This window comes from Hyaena hyaena, unplaced genomic scaffold (genome assembly GCF_003009895.1).
Source record: "Hyaena hyaena isolate Hyena2069 unplaced genomic scaffold, ASM300989v1 scaffold_286, whole genome shotgun sequence".
NCBI classification, from domain to species: Eukaryota; Metazoa; Chordata; class Mammalia; order Carnivora; family Hyaenidae; genus Hyaena; species Hyaena hyaena.
The window spans coordinates 845,034-867,998 of record NW_024080918.1 but is presented as its reverse complement, the minus strand read 5'-3'; the positions used below and the strand labels follow the sequence as shown (position 1 = coordinate 867,998).

Sequence of the window (22,965 nt, the reverse complement as noted above, 5' to 3'; positions counted from 1 at the left end):
TACTAAGGGACATTTAGGTTATTTCTATCTTTTGCCATTACACAGAAATTCTGCAATAAATATCTGTGTACCATTCCCTAATTCACGTATGTAGGAGTTCCTCTAGGGTAAATATTCAGGAGTAGAATTGCTAGATGATAGGATATGTACATTTTCAGTTTTAATAGATACTTCGAAATTACTCTCCAATGTGATTGTTCCAAATAATTTATTGAATAGTATATGGTATATCTTCTTCTTATTTATTTATTTATTTTTCAGAGAAAGCAAATGCACGGGCACACATACATGAGTAGGGAGGGACAGAGGCAAGGAGAAAGAGAATCTTTTTTGTTTTAAAGTTTATTTAAGAGAGACAGAGACAGCATGAATCAGGGAGGGGTAGAGAGAGAATCCTAAGGAGGCTCTGAACTGTCAGCATGGAGCCTGATACAGGACTTGAACTCATGAAGCCAAGACTCAGACATTCATCCCACTGAGACACCAGGGCACCCCAGGAGAGAGAGAATCCTAAGCAAGCTCCCTGCCCAACACACAGCCTACACGGAACTTGATCTCACTCAGGACTGTGAGATCATGAGCTGAGCCGAAATCAAGAGTTGGACACTTAGGGCACCTGGGTGGCTCAGTCAGTTGAACTTCCAATGTTTGATTTTGGCTCAGGCCATGATTCCAGGATCAAGTCATGGGATTGAGCTTGAGACTCTCTCTCTCTCTCTTCCTTTGCCCTTCCCCACTGCTCATGTGTTCTCTATCTCAAAACATTAAAATAAAATAAAATAAAATAAAACTTTTTTTAAAAAATAAAAATATCCTGGATCCTATTTTGAAAAAGAGAGAGAGTTGGATGCTTAACCGACTGAGCCACCCAAGCACCCCATATTTGGTGTATCTTCTATACACCCGGCAGAGATTCAGGCATTGGGGATGCAGCAGTAAAAAAAGAAAAAAAAAAAAATCTGCCCTTGTAGAGTTTACATTTTAGTGGACAAAAACAGCAATGACCATATTGAGTACATTATAGAGTGTGTTACAAGGTGATAGATGCTGTGGGAAAAAAAATAGAAAGGAGAATGAGGAATGTTGAGAAGATGCCATTTCAAATAGCGTGGGGACAGACCTCATTGAGAAGTGAACATGTGAGCAGAAACCTTGAAAGATGCCTGCTTTAAGTGTTCCGGAGAGGGAACAGCCAGCGGAAAGCAGCCGTGTGCCTGGTGTGTGTGAGTAACCCCTGGAGGCCAGTGTGTCTGCAGCAGCGTGAGCCACAGAGAGGGCTGGTAGGAAATGAGGCGAGTCACAGGGGCCACAGCTGTAGCCCATTGAGAGGACTGGCTTTCACATGGCATGAAATGGGAGCCATTGGAGGGTTTTAAGCAGAGGACTGGCATGAATTGCCCTATGTTTGAAAGGTGGATCCCTCTGGCTGCAGTGTTAAAAATATATCCCAAAGGGTGAGAGATGAAAGCTAAGGGGTCGAGGATGACGCTTAGGTTTTGCCTGCACGGCCATAAAGACAGAAATGCCATCACCTGCAGTGTCGCCTACGGCAGGACGAGCAGCTCGGTGGGGAGAATCAGGAGTTCGTTTTGAACATGTGTTTGAGATGTCTACCGAGCGCTTCTCAGACTACCTGTCGGAGGCTGCTTGGTTTGGTCTTGTTGCCATTTCCCTCACGGGTTGAGACTTCTGTAATCCACAGCACAGCTAAGTTGCTAGAAGATGAAATAAAGACATTCAAAATAAAAGCCTCAACTTTGTTTATATGTAACATAGTTACTCCATGAAATCGCTAGCAAGTTTTTATGTACTTTTCATTTCTGTACTCCTTTTGTTGTAGACGGGTAAGAGGTTTTTGTGGACTAGACGACTAGGAACAAATGTCTCCTGGCTGGCTGTGATATGAGGGGCCACGCCCTGTATTCAACAGTCAGGCAGAAATGTCTAGTAGATGCTGAATATTCAAATCTACCTTTAATCATCACCAAAGTGCAGAGGCAGTGTCTATACGTTTAACGGAATTTAAGATTAATTCTGATTCGACAACTATTCATTGAGGATGCACTACATTTGTATCACAATGCTGGCCTTTTCATGGCAGTGCCCAGGCGAAGGGATAGATTAAGATCAGCGGGCGATCAGGACAGGCTAGTAATTCGACGTCCCTTCATACTAATAATATTCTTTAAATTTATTCACCATATCTCATGGAAATAGGGAAAAGCTGATTTCTGTTAACAAGCATGGGTACTTTTTCTTTACGTTTGAAATAATTTGTTGACACAATTTTCCAAATTAAACAACTTACAGAGAGCATATTGAACTACGCAAAATTTAAACATTCCAGCTGGCTGAACTCAGAGATGGGAGCACTACCTGTTGGTTAAACCTTGTGATTCATATCAAATGACAAAAATATTCAACATAGATTTTATTTCAGACCTGAAGCTCTCTACTTGGTTGAGAGAAGAATCAAGTTTCTCCCTCTCCTGGTACAGAAGAAGTCCCTTAGGGAATGCTGGACCAACTGACAACCTATTTCCAATTTGCTACTGTGAAGTTTCGTCTCTTATGAGACATGCCCGTTGTGGTAGCAACGTGGTTGCTCTCCACCTTTATCTGGCATGGCTCTGAGGAAAGCACTGTCATCCCAGATTTTGGAGACGTACAGCTGAGATATAGAGAGTTTAATAGCTTGCCTGATGTCACTTACCTGGAAAGTGCCAAATTTAGGCTCCAACATAATTTTCTAACTTTTTCTCATAATTTTCAAACTTTAAAGACAGTATTATTTGAATGACTCCACTTTAAAAAATATTTAGGGGTGCCTGGGTGGCTCAGTTAGTTAAGCGTCTGACTTTGGCTCAGGTCACGATCTCAAACTTCATGCATTCAAGCCCTGCATTGGGCTCTGTGCTGACTCTCAGAGCCTGGAGCCTGAATAAAATATTCAAAAAATGCAGAGGCATAAAAAATATTTAAAGTGCCTCGACGGTAATAATCAATATCCATTTGGAACTGATATTTCACTAGCTCTTGATGCCCATTGATATTATAGGACTATCACTGCCGTACAAAGACTCTCCCACCAACTCTTTCTGGGTGTAGAGAATGGAGTCTCATCTATACCTACAAATAAGTCCCCTTTGCCATCACATGGGCCAGTATTTTCCTCCTCAGCTCCTGCACTGGTGCCTCTAGGGACATCTGCTGCCTGCAGCCTGCCTGCCAGCAATTCTGATTGGGAGAGGAGGGCAGTCCTTTTTAGTTCCCCTTACACTCAAGCCATTCTATGAAGAAGTCATCAGAAATGCCTAACTCTTCACTTTAGCACGGCACATATTCTAATTTCTTGTTGGCAGTTTAGTCCATTTTTTTCTAAAATTGCCACAATTGATCCTGTCCTCCAAACTCTAAAGCTTTGTCCCCAGGTCAGGCTATTCTGTTTTCTCAATTCTGAAGCTGAGTACTCTTCTAGGATGCTCCTCAGTTCCTCGTGCAATAAATAGGTTGTGAGAGTTTCCTCAAGCACTTTGCAAACATGGAGGAATCCCAGCAGTTTAGGGTTCAAACAAGGACCCCTTCCTTCCCTCCGACCCTCTCTCCCTCCCAGGCATACTAATGCAGGGGGGAAATAAGCATAATGACTCCTATTCATGATCCTCAACCCCTAGTTTCTCAGCCCTTTTTAAAAAATTCTTAAAAAGGGGTGGAGGTATCGTTCACTAAAATAATAATTAGCAAAGAGCCATCTTGTATCTAATTTGTCAGATTACCCTTCTATAAATCCAGTCTGAAACTTCACAAGATGACCTTAAATAATCAGAGAAGTATTTTCAGCCACAAATTCTTGACTCGTTACATTTTCACTCAAATAGTAAGGCTGAAACTAATTTTTAAATATCTTCACATTTTAAGCAAATTTAATTCAGCATCTCCCGGAAGATCGCACACGTGTTCACTAGCCACTGTGAGAATGTTTCATTTCTGACCACTCCCATGAAAGAACAGATGTTTGGTCAATCATTTATAATTTAAATTTGTAACATGAAGAAATTACCAAACATTTTCCATTTAATTTCTGACTTTCTGGGTATCATGAGTTATGACTCATTCCTCCAATGGTCATCCCCTCAGGGTATCTCTAAAGGAAACAGGACAAAAAGGCTTGATGTCTCATCCAAGTCACAAGGTTATGATCTTTACTTCCTTAAATCTGACTGCAAAGGATTATGAACTTTTTTTTAAGAAAGGAAATTCTTCAGAAGAACGTAAAGACACTTTTGTTAGATAGCTTTTTCTAGATTTGTTCTCAAGAATAGTCAATCAATTAAATAATTCAACATATATTTTATTAAGTGCCATGCTAAACAGTAAAGATATAAAGGAATGAGATACCATCCTCATCCTGAAATCCAGCGTGGGGGGTGGGAGGGAGAGAGGACATCCGTATAAACAAGTTACACTTGCTATAATAGAAAAAACAGGAAAAAGAGTGGTTAATTCTGTTGGGTGCCTGGATGGCTTTACAGAGAAGGTGATATGTGAGTTGGGTCTTGAAAAATAAATAGGAGTTTACCAGATAATGAAGAAGAAGAAAGACACTACAGATTGAGGTAGAGATAGAAGTAGAGGTGTGGGATGAACAGATGCACACTCTTAAACGGCATGGCATATTGGGCGAGCAGTAGAGAACTCTCTGCCTCCCATACTGGGACAAATCCCTGGGCCTGTGCAGCAGTATGCTAGGGGCTATGGAAAACCACAAGACAAGCATGTCCCAGCTGCCTGGGGCTTCTCTGAGTTTATTCAACTTGTCAATTTTAGTTAATAGTGATTTTAGACATTTCCCCAGGTTTTATTGAAATGTAATTGACATACAACATTGAAAAGAGATTTTAGGCATTTTAAAAATGAAAAAGGGGGCGCCTCGCTGGTTCAGTCAGAAGAGCATGAGACTCTTGATCTTGGGGTTGTGAATTCAAGTCCCACACTGGGTGTAAAGATTATTTAAATACATAAACTTAAAAAAAATAAACATGAATACATTTGTGAAACAGAATACAAAAAGTTCAAAAATTCTTTATAAGAAACAAATTTCCCCCAGTTTCAGAAGTCTGTTTCAAGCTGCAACTTTCTTATCACCTACCCTATGGTTTCATGCCCCTTGGCTTCTCAGGGGCTTCACCTGAGAAGCACTGGTCTAAAATGTGGGTTGAATAGAAGAGAGAGACAGAAAATGAAGTTAGAAAAATAACTCATTATCTCCTAGATAGCTCTAAAGCATCTTTCAGGATCGTATTTGTACTGGGTTTCATATGCCAGGTTGGGAATATTTAAGCAAGGTGATGTCAAGATTGAATTTCTATTGTAGGACACCATGGCAGCTTGGCAAAAAAATTCGAGAGGAGGAAACAGAACAAGTCAAGAGACTGTTACCACCTTCTAGGTGAGAACTGGAACCTTTCTGAGATAAGGCAGAGGCAGTGAGGATGGCTACCAAGAGACTAGAGAGATAATGTAGGAAAGGAAAATGACAGGGTCTAGTGACATGTTTACTGCGAGTCCTGGGAGTCAGGACTGACTCAGATTTCTAGCTTCGCAAACCCATGAGCAATGGATGCTATTATCTAAGGTAGAAAATAGAGGGGAAAAAGTTTCCAAAAATACCTCAAGAATATCTAAAAGACCATGAGTTGATTTTTGCCTCTGCTAAATTGTGATGCCTGTGGTACAGTAATTATTCATTTAATATCTTCATCTAGCAACTATTAAATACCATGAAATAAGCTAGACATGTATTTAAAAATATCCAGTAGGCAGTGGAAATTCAAGTCTGAAAGAAATTTAAGAATGTGTGAGGCTGAAGGAAGATATAGAAATGAAAGTCACTGCTGTGCTTTGCGGGATGCCTAAAGCTAAGGGGACCAGATATGCCACCAGGAGAGCACAGAGTGAGAAAAAAAGACTCACTCTGACCCCAGGGAAAAGTACCCTTTCAGTGTCAGGGAGTAGAAGCGCCTGGGGAAAGGATGTCACAATGTCAAAGTGATAAGTCCTCCTCCCAGTTTTTTAAAAATGATTTCTGTAGTATAATTTATTAGCATTTAACAAAACAAATTCTTCAGAAATTTGAAAGAGGGGCGCCTGGGTGGCTTAGTCGGTTAAGCCTCCGACTTTCGCTTAGGTCATGATCTCGCGGTTCGTGGGTTCGAGCCCCGCGTCGGGCTCTGTGCTGACTGCCAGCTCAGAGCCTGGAGCCTGTTTCAGTCTGTATCTCCCTCTCCCTCTGACCCTCCCCTGCTCACGCTGTCTCTCTCTCTCTTAGAAATAAATAAAAATATTAAAAAAAAAAGAGTACAACAAAAAGAGTGACCTGTGTATCCTGACAATGATCACAGAAGCCCATGTTAAGGTTTCAGATCAATTTTTAAATGATGGCTCTTTCTTCTCTCTTAGCAACTTAGACTCACAGGCCCCTTCATTATATCTTTTAATTGGTCTGTTAATCANGCCCCGCGTCGGGCTCTGTGCTGACTGCCAGCTCAGAGCCTGGAGCCTGTTTCAGTCTGTGACTCCCTCTCTCTCTGACCCTCCCCTGCTCACGCTGTCTCTCTCTCTCTCTCCTAGAAATAAATAAAAATATTTAAAAAAAAAAACAGAAATTTGAAAGAATATATATAATTTTTCTACATACCATGTGAAGTCATCGCATTTAGGATCATTATCTTTAAAAAAAATTTTTTTAATGTTTTATTTATTTCTGAGAGAGAGAGAGAGACAATGTGAGCAGGGAAGGGTCAGAGAGGGAGGGAGATACAGAATCCGAAGCAGGCTCCAGGCTCTGAGCTGGCTGTCAGCACAGAGCCCGACGCGGGGCTCGAACCCACACAGGAACTGTGAGATCATAACCTGAGCTGAAGTCAGAGCTTAACCGAATGAGCCACCCAGACGCCCCTAGGATCATTATCTTAAATGTCATGAATCTATAAGCCTCTTCTCAATTAAATATTTTCATTTAAATTGGGTGTAAAAAATTCGGGGCATCTGGGTGGCTCAATCAGTTAAGCCTCTGACTCTTGATTGTGACTTAGGTCATGATCTCACGGTTCCTGGGATCAAGTCCCGTGTCTGAGTCTGTGCTAACAGTGTGGAGCCTGCTTGGGGTTCCCTCTCCCCCATCTCTCTCTGTCCCACCCACACTCGCATATGGGTGTGTGCTCTCACTCTAAATAAACAAACATTTTTTAAAAGAATATTTTTAAAAGAAATTAATTTGTGCTAATTACTGCAGTCAATTGTATTACTTTATTAAATTCTGCCAGCTTGCAGGTTAGGCAGTTTTTAATTATTTTTTAAAGGAAAGGGGGAAACGACGTTCAGGGAGATGAACTTCACCGTGTGAATCCCGTAGGACCCATAACCACAGATAAAATGAACCTTAGAGTTACTAAGGGATTTAATTTTCTCCCCCGGAGACTTCCAGTATGAGTCAAACCACACAAAAATTATTTTGGCAAGAGGAAAATGTAACACATCAAAATTCTGGGACACCCACGACACCCAATCCAGCCAGATTTTGTCTCCTTCAGACCAGAATCTAGGGCAGGTTTCTGGGACTGCCCCCAGACAGACCGCCCAGGGGCTGAGCAGAGCTGTCCTAAAGGGTTTTGAGCCCTCAGTCTTCCCCCCCGTCCGTCACTCCCTGCTGCTAGTGATCACACCCCAGAAGGATTCATCTTTGGGTACTGTTGCACCGAGTGAGAGGCAAGGCTGTCCGTCCTGGGGTCAAGCCAGGCCACCACCGTCTATACAGGAACTCACACTCACACTGCCCAACTCCTTCCTTGCCGGTGGAAAACTGAGTCGGCCCTGGTTCAAGATGAGTGACGTCACACATTGCAACCAATCACAAGTCTTCCCTTAAAGAGACGTCAAGGGAGCAGACACGGTATTGGTGGTGGTGTCTTGTCAATCTCAGCAGAGGAGCTGCCTCTTTTCTCTTAGCAACGGATGTGTCATAGCAACAGCTTGCCAGGAGCGGCAGTTTGTGCTCTTGGGACTTGCTTTTCTGAGAGGAGAGTCAAACTTCCATCTCCAGCTCCCAACGGAGCTTTCTCCAGAGTACTGCAAAGAGGCTTCTCTCCCCTTCGGGTTAGCAGTATCAGGTAAGGGAAGGTCTGAGTGGGAAAGGAGGCTTGGAAAACCAGGGTTTTACTCACTCTTTCAAGGGCCTTTGGAACTCTCGCTGGGCCAGTGATGTGCTTGACGCAGTGAAGACTGCAAAAAACTACAAAACTGTCCCCGATTTCAAAGAACTTCAGCCTAGCCAGGAGACAAAAATGGCAGCGAGAGAGCAGTTAACGACACTCTAACGACACTCTAAGTGGGGGACGGGTACTGGAGCTTGTTCACAGGTAGTATAGCACGTTTTCTAGCACATTGTCGCGCAACGGTAGGATCTCAGTAAAGGATGGATGGATGGATGGATGGATGGATGGATGGATGGATGGATGGATGGATAAAAAGGAAAACAGCATGATCCTGGCACAGAGGATCAAAGAAGAAAAGATTAGCGTGGGCTGACGAAGTTAGAGAAGTGACTTCAGGACTATTACACATGGCTGGAGTGGATGAAGAGTAAAGAAGATGAACGGGAGAACAGTAACTCCTTGAAAGTAAGGGCCTTGTCAGATTCCTCTGATGGTGTATGTTACATGCTGAATGCATTCACAGCAACATTTCAGGAAGCTCTGAGATGTTTGCAGAGGTCTGGTATAATTACATAGAATGTGATTAGAAAGTGTCAGTCAGGGAGATGCGACTGAGTGGCTCAGTCAGTTAACTGACTCTTGATTTCAGCTCAGATCATGATCTGAAAGTTGGTGGATTCAAGACCGGCTTCAGGCTCCTTGTTGACAGTGTAGAGTCTGTGTGAGATTCCTTCTCTCTCCCTCTCTCTGCGCCTCCCTTGCTTGTACTCTCTGTCTCTCTCAAAAAAAATTAATTAGTTAAAAAAAATAAGTGTCAGGGAAAACAAGATTCTTACAGCCTGAGTGAGAAAGCTGGGGAGGCTTCAGAGAGAAGGTCACATTGGAGTTGAGACTTGAAGAATGAGTAGGATTTAAGCAGAGAAATGTATGCATGGTGGGGAGCAGAAGGGGTGAAGAGGGAAGGGGGTCCCCAGTGACAGAGATGGGAAGGTATGGGGGCTGTTTGGAGGATGTGAGTAATCCTGTGAGCAGAACTGGAAGGAAGATGTGGTGAAGCAGGCTGTGAAGCAAGTTGAAGGTGATGTGTACAAGTTTGGATTTGATATTGCTTTGCAAAGTCTTATCTGACTAGTGCCAAACTACTTCATGGTGATGTTTAAGAGTTCCAGGTTCACCCCAACCTGCAGAATCACTGTAGGTCCAGAAAATTTGCTTTTTGAAGGAGCTCCATGTCTACACTCCTGGAGGAGAATGCCACTGTGGACCATCAGGACCCACATTATATTCCACAGTACACAGGGAAGTGACTGGTTACGATCTGCATTTTAGAAAGAGAGCTCTGAAGGCCTGCCCTGAGAGCCACTGTTCTGGCTAAAAACAGAGGCAACTAAGCAAGTGAAATGTTCCTCATCTATGGGAGGGGGGAATCTGTGGTTAAAAAAAAATTACCTGTTCATTTACTAACCACTTATTAAAAAGTATGCATTTGGTACCAAGCCACAGCAGTATTAGCACGATGTGTGACTTTGTCACCAAACGAAATTACAGCTCTTTTCATATTGTATTATGGTTGTTACAGATGTATTCCTTATGCTTATCACTTCTTCAAAGTCAAGGTAGTAATTAGAACCATTGCTAGATGTTATTATTTAATGTGTTAATGAAGAAGCACATGAATTATATCATAATTTTAAAAATAGTTTGATAACTGTCCCCCTTATATTCTCATATTTTTGTTTGAAGCCTGGGCATCACCAAGCTGCCAAAGGGGTTCATGGCACAAGTTAGTTAGGAACTACTGGTATGAGAAGACATGTGGAAGGCCCCAACCAGAGGAGGCCATGGAGAGGAGGGCATAGATTGCAGGAGAATTTTCCAAGGCAGAAGTGATGGGAGAGCGTCTCCTTAAATATCCAGTCTTGGAAAGAGGTAGAAGTAAGTTGGAAGGGAAGAAAGAAGAGTAGTAGACTAATCAGAAACACTGTAGGAACAGTTATGTCTGGAGGGTGGAGGTTGTGAACTTGTCAGAAGATGGCTCACAGGCCCAGGAGAACCTTTAAGCTAAGTCAGGGTCTTAGTTAGAGATTGACCAAGAAGCAGCAGTTTGTGGAGACCCATTTACCAGACTCCCACGATGTTTGTCTTGGATCTTATTCAAAATCCCTTTAAAACAAACCAACCAACCAGCAAAAACGGAGGCATATGATGAGCTTACAAATAGTTTGAGAAGGGAAAAGAGGATGATGAGCACCCAGACGAGGCCAGCTAATTGAAGTACACCCGGGGAAGTAATGCTTTCTAAGGTGTGAGAAGGTGCCCGTGCTACAGGTCTTCTCAGAATTAAAGATCTGGCAGCTGGAAGTAAGCCACACAGGCACACAAGTAACAAAAGAGAACGTGGAAACAGGGGTATGTGTTACAGCAGAACAGAGTGAAAGAAGGAAGCTTAGTAACTGTTTAAATTGCTGCATTGTATCAATTGTAATTTGTCGCTTATGTCTTCATCTGCAGTAATTATCTTCCTGAATAATGGAAGCATCACGAAAAGACACAGTCAACATGTCTTAAAAGTTAGTTTGGAACCAACTAGACAGCTCCGAATGCAAGGCTCCTTTGAGTCAGTAGAGTCCCAACATCATGGGAGTCTGGTAAATGGGTCTCCAAAAACTGCTGCTTCTTGGTCAATCTCCACCAAGACCCTGACTTAGCACAGGTTTTCAGCTACAACACAGAGGACTTACCCAGTACTTGCTTGTCGCTCCCTAATGCTTTTGCTGTTGACATAGAAAGTAGGGGGGCGCCTGAGTGGCTCAGTCAGTTGGGCAGCGGTTGGGTGGCCGACTTCAGCTCAGGTCATGATCTCACAGTTTGTGAGTTCGAGCCCTGCGTTGGGCTCTGTGCTGACAGCTAGCTCAGAGCCTGGAGCCTGTTTCAGATACTGTGTCTCCCTCTCTCTCTGACCCTCCCCTGCTCACACGGTCTCTCTCAGAAATAAATAAAACATTAAAAAACAAAACAAAACATGGAAGGTAGGAAATGTATCGTTGGGGCACTTGGCCGACTAGCTCAGTCTCTAGAGGATGCAACTCTTGAGCTCAGGGTTGTGAGTTTGAGCCCCATATTGGGTGTGGAGATTAAAATCTTTAAAAAAAAAAGAAAGGAAAGAAAGAAAGAAAAGTAGCAAAAAGATATTCTGGAATGGGTGGATTAATTGACAAAGCATGTAAGTGGTTTTAAAGTCAAAAATATTTATGTGGAACACTTAAATATTTATAAGTATTATAGTTCACAAGTTCTGTTTTGAAATTTGGTCAGCTATAGCAGCCTTGAAAAACAAATGTAATACAGGCTATTGGAGTAGGTGAATCCTTTATTTAGGAATAGATGAAGCATCTCTTCTGCAGCTCTCAAGAATTAAGAACAGGAAACATGTAGTGAGCATTTCAGAGACATCTTAACAAAGTAATATCTGTATTGAAAAATTCTTATGACCTTTTTAGTAGTCAATTTAATAAGAAAAATTTGGAAAATATAGCATATTCACCGCATGAAATATGCAATTTTATGAAAAAAATTCTTAGTAAGACCTGCTGTAATTTCAAAGTAACATCGTTATTTTAATTTGCCAGATATTCTTTTAATGAGAATTATAAAAGGCCAAAAACATTTTTTGCAAACTGCCCTTTTTTAAACAAATGATTTGCTTTTGAGGAAAAATACTGTGTAAGATGATGCTTTCTTTTACAAAACCAATAAATATAAGAACCGATTTTTAACATGTGACTTGTCCAAGATATTTGGAAGGAAATTAAAAAACCCTGAATCTTTTTCCAGCATTAAAAAAAAAATCAGTATTCCCTAACCTTTCAAAGAATAAATTCAAAGATATGAGTCAACAGGAGAAGACAGAGAATCTTATAGCTGCTTTAAATATTTTCTGATGATTTTTCTGATGTTACCTTTCCTTTCTAGAATTCATATCTTCAAAAAAGAGTTGAATTTAAAATATTTATAATGAACTGATGATGGGGGAAAAGAAAATACATGCCAAACACCTAAGTATAAACTTTTCCATAAACAATTAAGCGTATCAAAAAGAAACTTTTAAAAAGGCACAAAAATAGTGAGGAAAAACCTGAATTACAGAAAAGAAAGTCAAATTTATTTAATGAAAAACTAGAATAAAAATTAGCAAATACATACAAAAAATATACACACACAGCAGCACTATGTCTGACTGACAAAGGGAAAAACAGTGGTCCAAGACCACTGAATATGGCTTGTCAGTTACACACACATACACACACACACACACACACTCATGCTCCCACATGCGCACGCACACAAACTTGTGGGCACACACGCAAAACAAAAACCTGGTATTCTTCAACAGTATACTCAACCTACAACACAAAATCTGAATTATTTTACAATGCTTCCTTTTGTAATACAAAGATGCCCATCTTGGTTGTATATATATATTTCAGTGGTTTACTGTTGACTTATATATATTTTTAATTTTTAATGTTCATTTATTTTTGAGAGAGAGAGAGAGAGACAGAGCATGAGCAGGGGAGGCGGAGAGAGAGAGGGAGACACAGAATCCAAAGCAGGCTCCAGGCTCTGAGCTGTCAGCATAGAGCCTGAGGCGGCGCTTGAACCCACTAACCCTGAGATCATGACCTGAGCCGAAGTCAGCCAAATGAGCCACCCAGGCGCCCCTGTTGACTTATTTTTAATTAGTTTACTACATGCAACTGTTTCCTGTATTTAACAGCCTTTCCTTTTATTTACCTTCATGTGTCTAGCTTCCACCTACCAAAAGTTTCAGGTTGGCAGGCAGACGGGTGCCTTATTCTCTGTGAAACTGAATGCAGTGGTTTTAAACACTGGCCAGAAAATGTTTGATTGCCATTTCAACACATGGAAATAGTTACATTGATGCCTAAATTGCCATTTTCTGCAAAAAGCTACGCAATGCTGGTGTCAAAGACCAGGCGGTGGCTATTCTTAAGGGCTGTTGCAATTCCCTCATGAATAGATTGCGGAGTCGCTTCCCAAGTCAGTCGCCGCCTATGACTGTTCAGCTCAAGTCGATAAGCAAAATTTTCAGCATGCGTGCATGTTCCTACCGGCTGTACAATTGCAAAGAACTGCTGGTGACCGTCGTACTTTCCTGTTTCTGCAAGACTAACACAAAGTGAAAACCAAAACAGGATTGCATCGTCACCGGGTCCACAGCACCACCGCAGCGAGGAAACCTGTATCCTCTCCCTGTAGGGTTGTAACGACTTCTGCCGAGGCATCACATGGGAACAGGAAGGCATCCACAGAGCCTTGCCATTTACAGGAAGTGCCAGGGCACGGACACAAGTAAGGCCTAAACTCGCAGAGCTCTTCATAGTCTGCTTTCTCGGTGTGTGGCACTCATCTCGCATCCGGAAGAGGCATCCTTGCAGGGGAAAAGCACGAAGCTGGCCGCTCTCTCCAGCGCCAAGCTGCGAGTGGATCCCAAAGGGCCCCGGCAGGTTGGACGACGCGTGAGCTTTCGGGCGACCGTCGCTGCAAACAAGATGGCCACTCTGACACTGGAGGAAGGGTAGTAACTCGCAGTCACAGCAGACCGGGCACTCAAAAAGACGCTCCAAGGCACCCTCTGGGACCGTGCACCCTTGGAGGCTCCCGTCGGGAATGCGGGCGCTGTCTGGAGGCGCATTTCTGTGGGCGGAGAGCGCGCCTCCGGCAGTGGTCCTGGTTCAAGGGCGGTCTGTGGCTGCCGCGAACCCCCGCCACCTACCGGACACGATGGTCGCCGCAGCCAATAGAAAGTGCGTGTCCCCAACGGCTGTGCCACCTCACCCCTGGCCACCTCCGCCATTGCCGTGTCGTGCGTCCTTAAAGTAACGCCTTTTATTTGGGGTTTTTTTTTTTTTTTTAAAGAAACTCTACATAAGAAATTAACATTGAATCAATAAGTGTATTTTTTGAAATGACGTAGAGTACATCATTCATTTCATCTAGAGCTCTTCACTTAAAAGTGATTTATTTTCTAGACACAGTATTGGTAGGGTTTTTATTACTTGAGGTGACTAAACTATGAGGTTTTGCCTGAGACACAAATACAATGTAAAGTAGCTACTCCCAAAGTAAATCATCTCCTTTTCAGTTAAGACTATATTCAACAGGCTGACGACAGCTAGTGAATTTTTCCATCTACGTTGCAACTTAGATCCTGTGCTTTTAATTAAGAATAATTAGGACCTCTAAAAGCCTGTAGAACAACCTGGTCTTCCTTTTTCCTTAGTGGCTAGACAATATGTGAGACACAGGAGTTAATATTCGTGAAAATAGTAAATGAGCTATTCTGGTAAGGAAGCACACATGTAATGTTTAACCCAGTTTTGTTACCTAATGTACGGCTGGAGAATTGACTTTGTTTTCCCCTGCATAAATATTTGAAACTGAACCAGATTACCCACAGATGGTTTAATAGCAGCCTTTAAGAAAACTGGGCATGTGTGATTACTTAGACTATTTCTTGGGATGATTGTGTTAGATTGATAGCTATATATTCAAGCTTAATACCAATGCAGCATCTCCTAATCCCTGGAAACTGTGAATATTTTAACATACACAGCAGACAGGAATTAAGATTGCAGATGAAATTAAAATTGCTAATCAGCTGACCACAAAATAGGGAAAGTATCATATTAACTCGGTGGGCACAGTGTAATCACAAGGTCCTTAAAAAGTAGAAGTGGGAGGACACCTAGGTGGCTCAGTAGGTTAAGCATCTGACTCTTGGTTTCAGCTCAAATCATTGTCTCACTGTTCATGAGTTTGAACATAGCATTGGGCTCCACACTGATAGCACGGAGCCTGCTTGGGATTCTCTCTCTCCCTCTCTTTCTCTCTGCTGTTCGCCCTCTCAATCTCTTTCTCTCTCAAAATATATAAATAAACTTTTTTTAAAAAGTGAAAGTGGAAGGGGGGTGCCTGGGTGGCTCAGCCAGTTAAACATCTGACTTCAGCTCAGGTCATGATCTCACAGTTTGTGCGTTTGAGCCCCGTGTCAGGCTCTGTGCTGACAGCTCACAGCCTGGAGCCAGCTTCTGATTCTATGTCTCCCTCCCTCTCTCTGCCCCTCCCAGATCCCTGCTCTATCTCTCTCCGTCTCTCAAAAATAAATAAACATTAAAAAAAATAAATAAATAAAAAGTGGAAGTGGGAGAAGAGAAGGTCAGTGTATGCTCTGTGAGAAAGATCAAATCCACTGTTGCTGGCTTTGAAGAAGGAAGAAGAGGGCCCACAAGGCAAGAAATACCGATGGCCTCTGGAGTCAGAAAAGGCAAGGAAACAGATTCTCCCGTAAGATGCTAGAATGAATGGAACATAGTCTTGTGAAATCTTTCTTGACACCCTGATTTTAGCCCAGTCAGAGAGAGCCATGTCAGACTTCTGAGCTACAGCACTGTTAGGCAATGAATTTTGTGTTAAGACACTGAATTTCTGGTAATTTGTTAGAGCAGCAATAAAAAACTAAAACAGCATGCCTACAGATGATTCCACAAATCTTAGGCAAAAGCCGTTTGTCCAGACTGGAAATTCATAGGCTAGGAGTGGCAGAAGGAAAAGGGACACCAAGGATTCATCAGTCCAACATTGTTTCTAGCATGTGCGTTGTGCCCATTATGGGGTTTACAGTCTACGGACTAACTCCACATGCCTTAAATTGAATTTCTGACTTTTCCTTTCAAATCTGCTCTGCCCCTGGGATCCCCATCTCAATAAACAGCAATCCCATGCTTTCAGTCCTTTAAGTACAACTTACTAAAGGCACCCTTGGTCCTGGTTTTTCTCTCAGACCCTACATCCAAGTTGTCAACAAATCCTCTTGGCTCTACTTACAAAATACATGTAAAACCCAACTGCTTTCCATTCCACACTCACCTCCCTGATCGAAGCTGCCATCACCTCTCTCTGGGATTGCTGACTGTCTCTTCACCAGATTCCCTGCTTCAGCTCTTTCCTCGCTGCATTCTTCACAACACAGCAGCCATAGGGATGTTAAAATGTGACTCAGATCAGGTAAAGAAACTCAGCTCAAAAGCATCCAATGGCTCCCGCCTTATTCAGAGGAAAAGCAAAGTCCTTACACATGATCCAGACCCCTTGTGGTATATTACATACTTTGTCCACAACTATTTCATTCCCAATTTTTACCTCCCTTCCCTGCACAAGGATCATGTATGGATTCCTCCCCCATGATTAGCTGTGTGACTTGCTTGGGTCAAAGGAATATAAGCAGAAAGGACAGTGTGCCAGTGCCACAGAGAAGATTCAGGAAGCATTACACAGTTCTGGGAGCTCTCTCACTTTTTATTCTGTCGTGAAAACAGAGGCTGTCAAATAGGGGCTGTTACTTCAGCCCGAGCCCCAGGAGAAGACTTGAAGCAGCAGCTGACCCACAGCCACAACACAGAGCCTAAGAAGAAATAAATGTTTGTGGCTGCATGTCACTGAGATTTACTGCCATAACAAAGCTGACTAATATGTACCTCGTCACCTCTCTGACCAGCTTCAACTGCTGGTCTTCCCCTACTCACTCTGCTCCAGCCATTATGACCAACTGCTGTTTTTTAAAATTTTTTTAATGTTTTTATTTATTTCTAGGAGAGAGAGAGAGACAGCCTGAGCAGGGGAGGGTCAGAGAGAGAGGGAGTCACAGACTGAAACAGGCTCCAGGCTCTGAGCTGGCAGTCAGCACAGAGCCTGACACAGGGCTCAAACCCACGAACCACGAGATCATGATCTAAGTGAAAGTCTGACGCTTAACCGACTAAGCCACCCAGGCGCCCCCACCTGCTGTTTTTTAAATGTGCCAAGAGTACTCCTGCCCCAGAATCTTTGCACTTACTATTTCCTCTGCCTGGAAATAACCTTCCTCCTCAGATAACTGCATTTCTGTCCCCCGCCCCCTTTTCTTGGGTCTTTGCTCCAGTGTCACTTAAGTGATATCTCCCCTGATTGTCCAATATAAAATTGCAACTTCCCTTCTCCTACAATTCCTCTCCCCTTACTACCTGACTTCTCTCTGTAACAGTTTTCACCGTCTAAAATATTAATGATGTTGCCCCTTTATTTGTTTGCTATGTCTCTCCTCTAGAATGTAAGCTCTATGAGACCAAGGATTTTCCTATTTTATTCATTGCTGTATTCCTACCATCGATGAGAGCATCTGGTGCATCTAAATTGTTCAATAAATGCTTGTGGAATGAATAGTGGTGGTGGTGGTGATGGTATGTGTGTGTACGTGGGTAGGGTGAGTCCAGCTGCTATCCAGAGTGTTTTGAGTATCTCATTTTTAAGGTTTATTTATTTAGTTTTGAGAGAGACAGAGTGAGAGACCTTGAGCCTGGGGGGTGGGAGTGGGGGGTGGGCAGAGAGAGAGGTTGAGAGAGAGAATCTCTGACAGTGTGGAGCCCAAACACAGGCTTCAATTCACAAAACTATGAGATCATGACTTGAGCCAAAATCAAGAATCAGATGCTTAACGAACTAAGCCACCCAGGCATCCTTGAGTATTCTAAGTCAAAGCAGCTGGAATAAAATATGGAGAGGGGTACGCTGATAAAGAATTTTTCTGAATAAAGAACCAGGTCCAAGATTTGAAATTATAGTGAGGCTGAGAAGTGGGATGGAGGGTACCTGACAGGCTGAAAAGTTGGGTCAGAAGCATTCATTGCAAGAGGCTTGAAAAGTAGAAATTCCCAAGTTGTCAGAATCATAAAATGCTGATTAAATCATAAAATCACACCTTTCTAGGTAAAGACAATGCTGTGAAATGATTTCATTTGTGATGAAACACAGCAAACAATTACCACTGATGTCCGAGGGACAGTCTTGTACAAAGATGGAAAGTGTGGGCATTGGGGCCAGACTGGGGTGCGGGGGGTCGGGGTCCTCTCCTGAGCCTACTGCTCACGCTTTGTGTATCCCTTCAAGCAAGTTTTCTGGCCTCTGCTTCTGCTGTCATCTTATAAAATGGGGGTGAAGAGTTTTCATAAAATGCTAACCTAAAAGGGTGGTTCAAGTTAAATAGCTACTACATGTGAAGTACTTAGAACTGTGTCTGGCACATAGTAAGCACTCAGCAAATGTGAGCTTATCATCACCTTTTGAAAAAATACATGCGAAGGATCTGAGGTAAAAAATGTATACCACAAACAAACACACCCACACTTTGGACCAGATTTAGTAATGAAGGGACTAGGCAGAAAATGCAACTCAGGATATTCTGACTGGGGGCTATGAACTAATTTTCAGTCTGTGTTTGTTAATAAAACAAGAGCCAGTCTGACTGACATGTCTGAGTCAAAGACAGTGGAATTTTATTTCATTACATCTTCACAGCTGCCTTATGAGGTAGGTTTTATTGTCATCATCCCCATTAAACATGAGTAAACTAAGGAGCACTTGGGTGGCTCAGTCACTTAAGCGTCCGACTCTTGATCTTTGCTCAGTTCATGATCTCACAATTCATGGGTTCGAGGCCCCCATCAGGCTCTGCACTGACCAGAAGGAGCCTGCTTGGGATTCTCTTTCTCTGCCCCTCCCCTGTCCAAGCTTGCATGCACAGGTGCTCTCTCTAAATAAATAAATAAACTTAAAAAAAAAAAAAACATGAATAAACTGAGACTCAGAAGGTATATCATTTGCCAAGGATCACACAGCTGCTGAAAAGCAGAGTCTATTTTTCAACCTTGCTGCTTAGGCTCCTGAAATGGCACTCCTAACCATCTAACAAGATGAGACAGGAGTGACCATAGAGATGACAAGGATTTGACTTGATAGCAAATGACCTCAGCCAAAACTGATGAGCAATTCCACAGAGAACCTTTGGAGGCGCTCTGCCAGCACAAATAGGGACACAGTGGGTACAGGCATGCATACTAGGATAAAAGCATTGCTTAAATGATACAAATTTTAAAAAATTATGTGAGGGGCGCCTGGGTGGCTCAGTCGGTTAAGCGTCCTACTTCGGCTCAAGTCATGATCTCACAGTTTGTGGGTTCGAGTCCCGTGTTGGGCTCTGTGCTGACAGCCAGCTCAGAGCCTGACACCTGCTTCAGATTCTGTGTCTCCCTCTCTCTCTGACCCTCCCCTGCTCGCTCGCTCTCTCAGAAATAAATAAAACATTAAAAATTTTTAAAAATAAAATAAAAATTAAAAAATTATGTGAATGTATGGATGTGGGCCTGTGTCTGCCCATGGACTTTATGCTTGCCTTTGTTGTTGGGGCACCTACTGGGGAGGTGGGCAAAGGGCAGCAGACACTAACTCCCTGGGGTGGGAACAGCGGCAAGAGGCGGGGGGGGGACCAGTGTCCCCTTCGAACAGCAGCAAGAGTGTCCCCGGTCATGTTTCCATGGCAGGGCCTATGGCTGAAGGCTTGAGGGCTGGCAGGTCACTTCCGTGGCTTCCACTGAAAGGCTCCTTGGAATGGCAAGACCTTATCAGTAAGACTGTTGTTGCAATAAACCTTTGGTCACAGAACACCCATCCTATGAAGATACATGGTCACTTAGCTAAAGGGAAAGCTTAGAAAACCTACTCTTGTCATGTTTTGCTAAAGCGTAATGCTGACTGTTTGAAACTGTAAACCAGAATTTACTAATGACAGATTTACATTATCTCTTTATACAGCCTAAGTCAGAACCATGGCTCCAAAATCTCAAAAACAAAAGAGCTCTGATGGCAACAGAAAAACCAAACGGAGCAAAACCAAACAAATATTACCTGGTAGGATTGTTTCTTCTTTAATGGGGTTTTTATGGATCTAGTATCTGTATATGTATTAGCAGCCAACATGACTGTGGTTTTCTGTGTCCAAAAGGGAAATATGTTTTCTGTCCTCAAGTCAAACACATATGGAATTTAAAGTTTGGACATTTATTTGTATTTTTTATTCATTTCATGGCAATATCCATTAAATGCCATAGCATTTATCATGAAGACAGAATTCTGTGGAAAAAGATAATTATTCAAATTCTATTTAATCATTTATAAAATAGATTAAATCTTCATTGTGTATGCATGTGTTTTGTGCATTGAGACGTGGTAGAAGATTGTGATAAACTAAGACCCTTATTTGTCAAAAATGTAAATTTGACATCATCTTATTATATTCTAGATAGAGAAGAAACGGAACCTGTAAATATGGAGAGCATGGGTAAGTGAAAGTATAATTTAGAATTTATGATCCCAGTTTTATAATATTTTAAAATGCAATAAGCAAACAAAAATACAAATTTAAGGAATTAAGATGTACATGAGCTAAAATTACATGGTCATTTAGAATATAAAATGAAAAATGTTAAAAGAATAAAAGGTAAGAGTAGAAGAGAGAATTTCAAACAGAAAGACTTGAACCTGGCAGTCCCTTACAGACCCAACATGATGTGGTTGCTGAAGAGACTATAAAGTGTTGTAAGTCTACAAGTTATTACTTTTATTAGAATAATATTTTTAAGTCTCTGGCTCATGGACAATATTTATCTGTACTTCATGGTGATAGGCCACTATTTCAATTTCAATTAAAAAGGCTAGTTTTTAAGCAGATAAACTAGAACTGAGACAACCAAATTAATGTTGTTTTTACTTTCAGAGGCTAAACAATCTTATTCTAGGAGGACCTTTTGTATTGCTGTTGTTGTTGGAACTTTCCTCTTAGTTTTGACTGGGTGATTCACTTCATGCTTAGGAAACAGTGAGGGTTGGGGAGAAGGAAGATCTAAAAGCCTTATAGGCTGTTGTGAGGGCTCTGACTTTTAGTCAAGTAGGGTGGAAGCTATTGGTGGTATCTAAGCAGAGGAGTGACAGGATCTGACTTGCTTTTAAATTTTTTTTATGTATTTTATTTATTTCTGAGAGAGAGAGAAAGAGAGAGTGAGCGAGCAGGGGAGGGTCAGAGAGAGAGGGAGACTCAGACTCTGAAACAGGCTCCAGGCTCTGAGCTGGCTGTCAGCACAGAGCCTGATGTGGTGCTCGAACCCACGAACTGTGAGATCATGACCTGAGCCGAAGTCAGATGCTTAACCGACTGAGCCACCCAGGAGCCCCGGATCTGATTTGCTTTTAAAGTATCACCCTAGCTACTCAGCTGAGCACATCAGGGACAGAAGCAGAGGGCAGTCAGGAAGCTTTTGCAGCAGCCTAGGGAAGAGATGGTGGTGGCTTGGGCCAGGGGGATAGAGAGGGTCTAGGTGGGGAGATGGTAAGAGGTTGTCAGCTAACGGTAAATGGCACTGGAACAGGGCACGCTGCCCAACAAATAATTCATTGAATTAATGAATGTACCACCCAGAAACTGGGAAGTCATCTTTAACGCCTTTCTCCCCCTTCACACTTCCCCATCTAAACATTCTACTTCTGTCAATTCCACCCCTAAAGTATATCCAATCCACTTCACATGATCTCCACGTCTGCAACCTTACTCAAGATCTCACTTAAGATTGGTTCCCCAGCCTCTAACTGCTATCGCTGCTTCCACTCAGCCTCCTTCAATCCATTCTGCACACCACCTGGTCAGGTCTCTTTCCTGCTTAAACTCTCCCACGGCTTTACTCTGTCATTATAGTGGTCCCGGCCCCACCTTCCTCTCTGACTGTTTCTCTATCCTCTCCCCCACAACCATGGTACCTGCCAGCCGACAGCCCACCAGCCTTGCTTAACACAGAGCATACCAAAATTATTCCTGCCTCAGGGCCTTTGTTCTTGCTGCTCTTGATACCTGAATAGATCTTTCCCCAGATCTTTATGCAACTCTCTCCTTTTCATCACTCAGCTCTGGACTCCAATCCTGCCTCTGCCAGAGGCCTTGCTTGACCTCTCGTTCACTTATCACCGTGTTATTTCCTTCCTAGCACTTACCGTGAGTCTGAAATTAAAGGACAGTTGACTCTTGTTTTTCTTGGAACTTCTGCACAGTGGCTGCGAACAGTGAATTAGCAAGTACTGAGCTAGTGCCCCTAGGGTAAATACAAGTTAGGTTCCTGTGCGCCTCTGGTCACAACATTTTCATTAGCTAATCAGTACATAACCTTGTTTTATGTGTGTTTCTGTTTGAAGACACCTTATTAAATATATATTATTGATTCATTAACATCAAACTCACAGCCAACAGCACTACAGCTCATGCCTGAACAATGCTTATCTAATAAGCATATTTTCTCCACAAGGCATATCCCAACCTTCTTGCATTTAGGAATGCTATACAGCACTTCAGGACTATGCTTGGGAGCCATTTTAACTGGCAAAAATCACCAATTTAAAAAGCACAAAAATATGAAAAATATGGCACTAAGTAGACAGTAGGAAGGACACTTGTTTACAGTTTGAGGGCGGACACAAGATAGCAGAGCATCACCGTGTTTGACCTCGGCTGGAACCGTGCACATTAGGCAACTCAACGCTTCTGCCACTCTAAACATGGCTGCTAATGATGACAAAAATCACTGTGACTATTGACGGTGGGGTTAAAATTAGTTTGGCAAGGGGCGCCTGGGTGGCTTAGTCGGTTAAGCGTCCTACTGCTTAGGTCATGATCTCGCGGTTTGTGGGTTCAAGCCCCGCGTCGGGCTCTGTGCTGACTGCCAGCTCAGAGCCTGGAGCCTGTTTCAGAGTCTGTGACTCCCTCTCTCTCTGACCCTCCCCTGCTCACGCTCTCTCTCTCTCTCTCTCTCTCTCTCTC

At 42.6% G+C, this 22,965-nt stretch overlaps 1 protein-coding gene and 1 pseudogene across 1 annotated transcript in view; one reads left to right on the top strand and one right to left on the bottom strand.

Moving 5' to 3' along the window:
* The first annotated feature begins 8,049 nt into the window (after window positions 1-8,049).
* The window catches only part of DNAI3 (dynein axonemal intermediate chain 3), a 71,670-nt gene continuing 56,754 nt past the window's right edge, over window positions 8,050-22,965 (top strand). The window contains exons 1-3 of the mRNA XM_039246898.1: window positions 8,050-8,168; window positions 19,920-20,015; window positions 20,407-20,445. Coding sequence (XP_039102829.1) covers window positions 19,934-20,015; window positions 20,407-20,445 — 121 coding nt within the window. The 5' untranslated portion in view covers window positions 8,050-8,168; window positions 19,920-19,933. The remainder of the gene's footprint in view (window positions 8,169-19,919; window positions 20,016-20,406; window positions 20,446-22,965) is intronic.
* LOC120241635 lies at window positions 12,967-14,131 on the bottom strand (annotated as a pseudogene).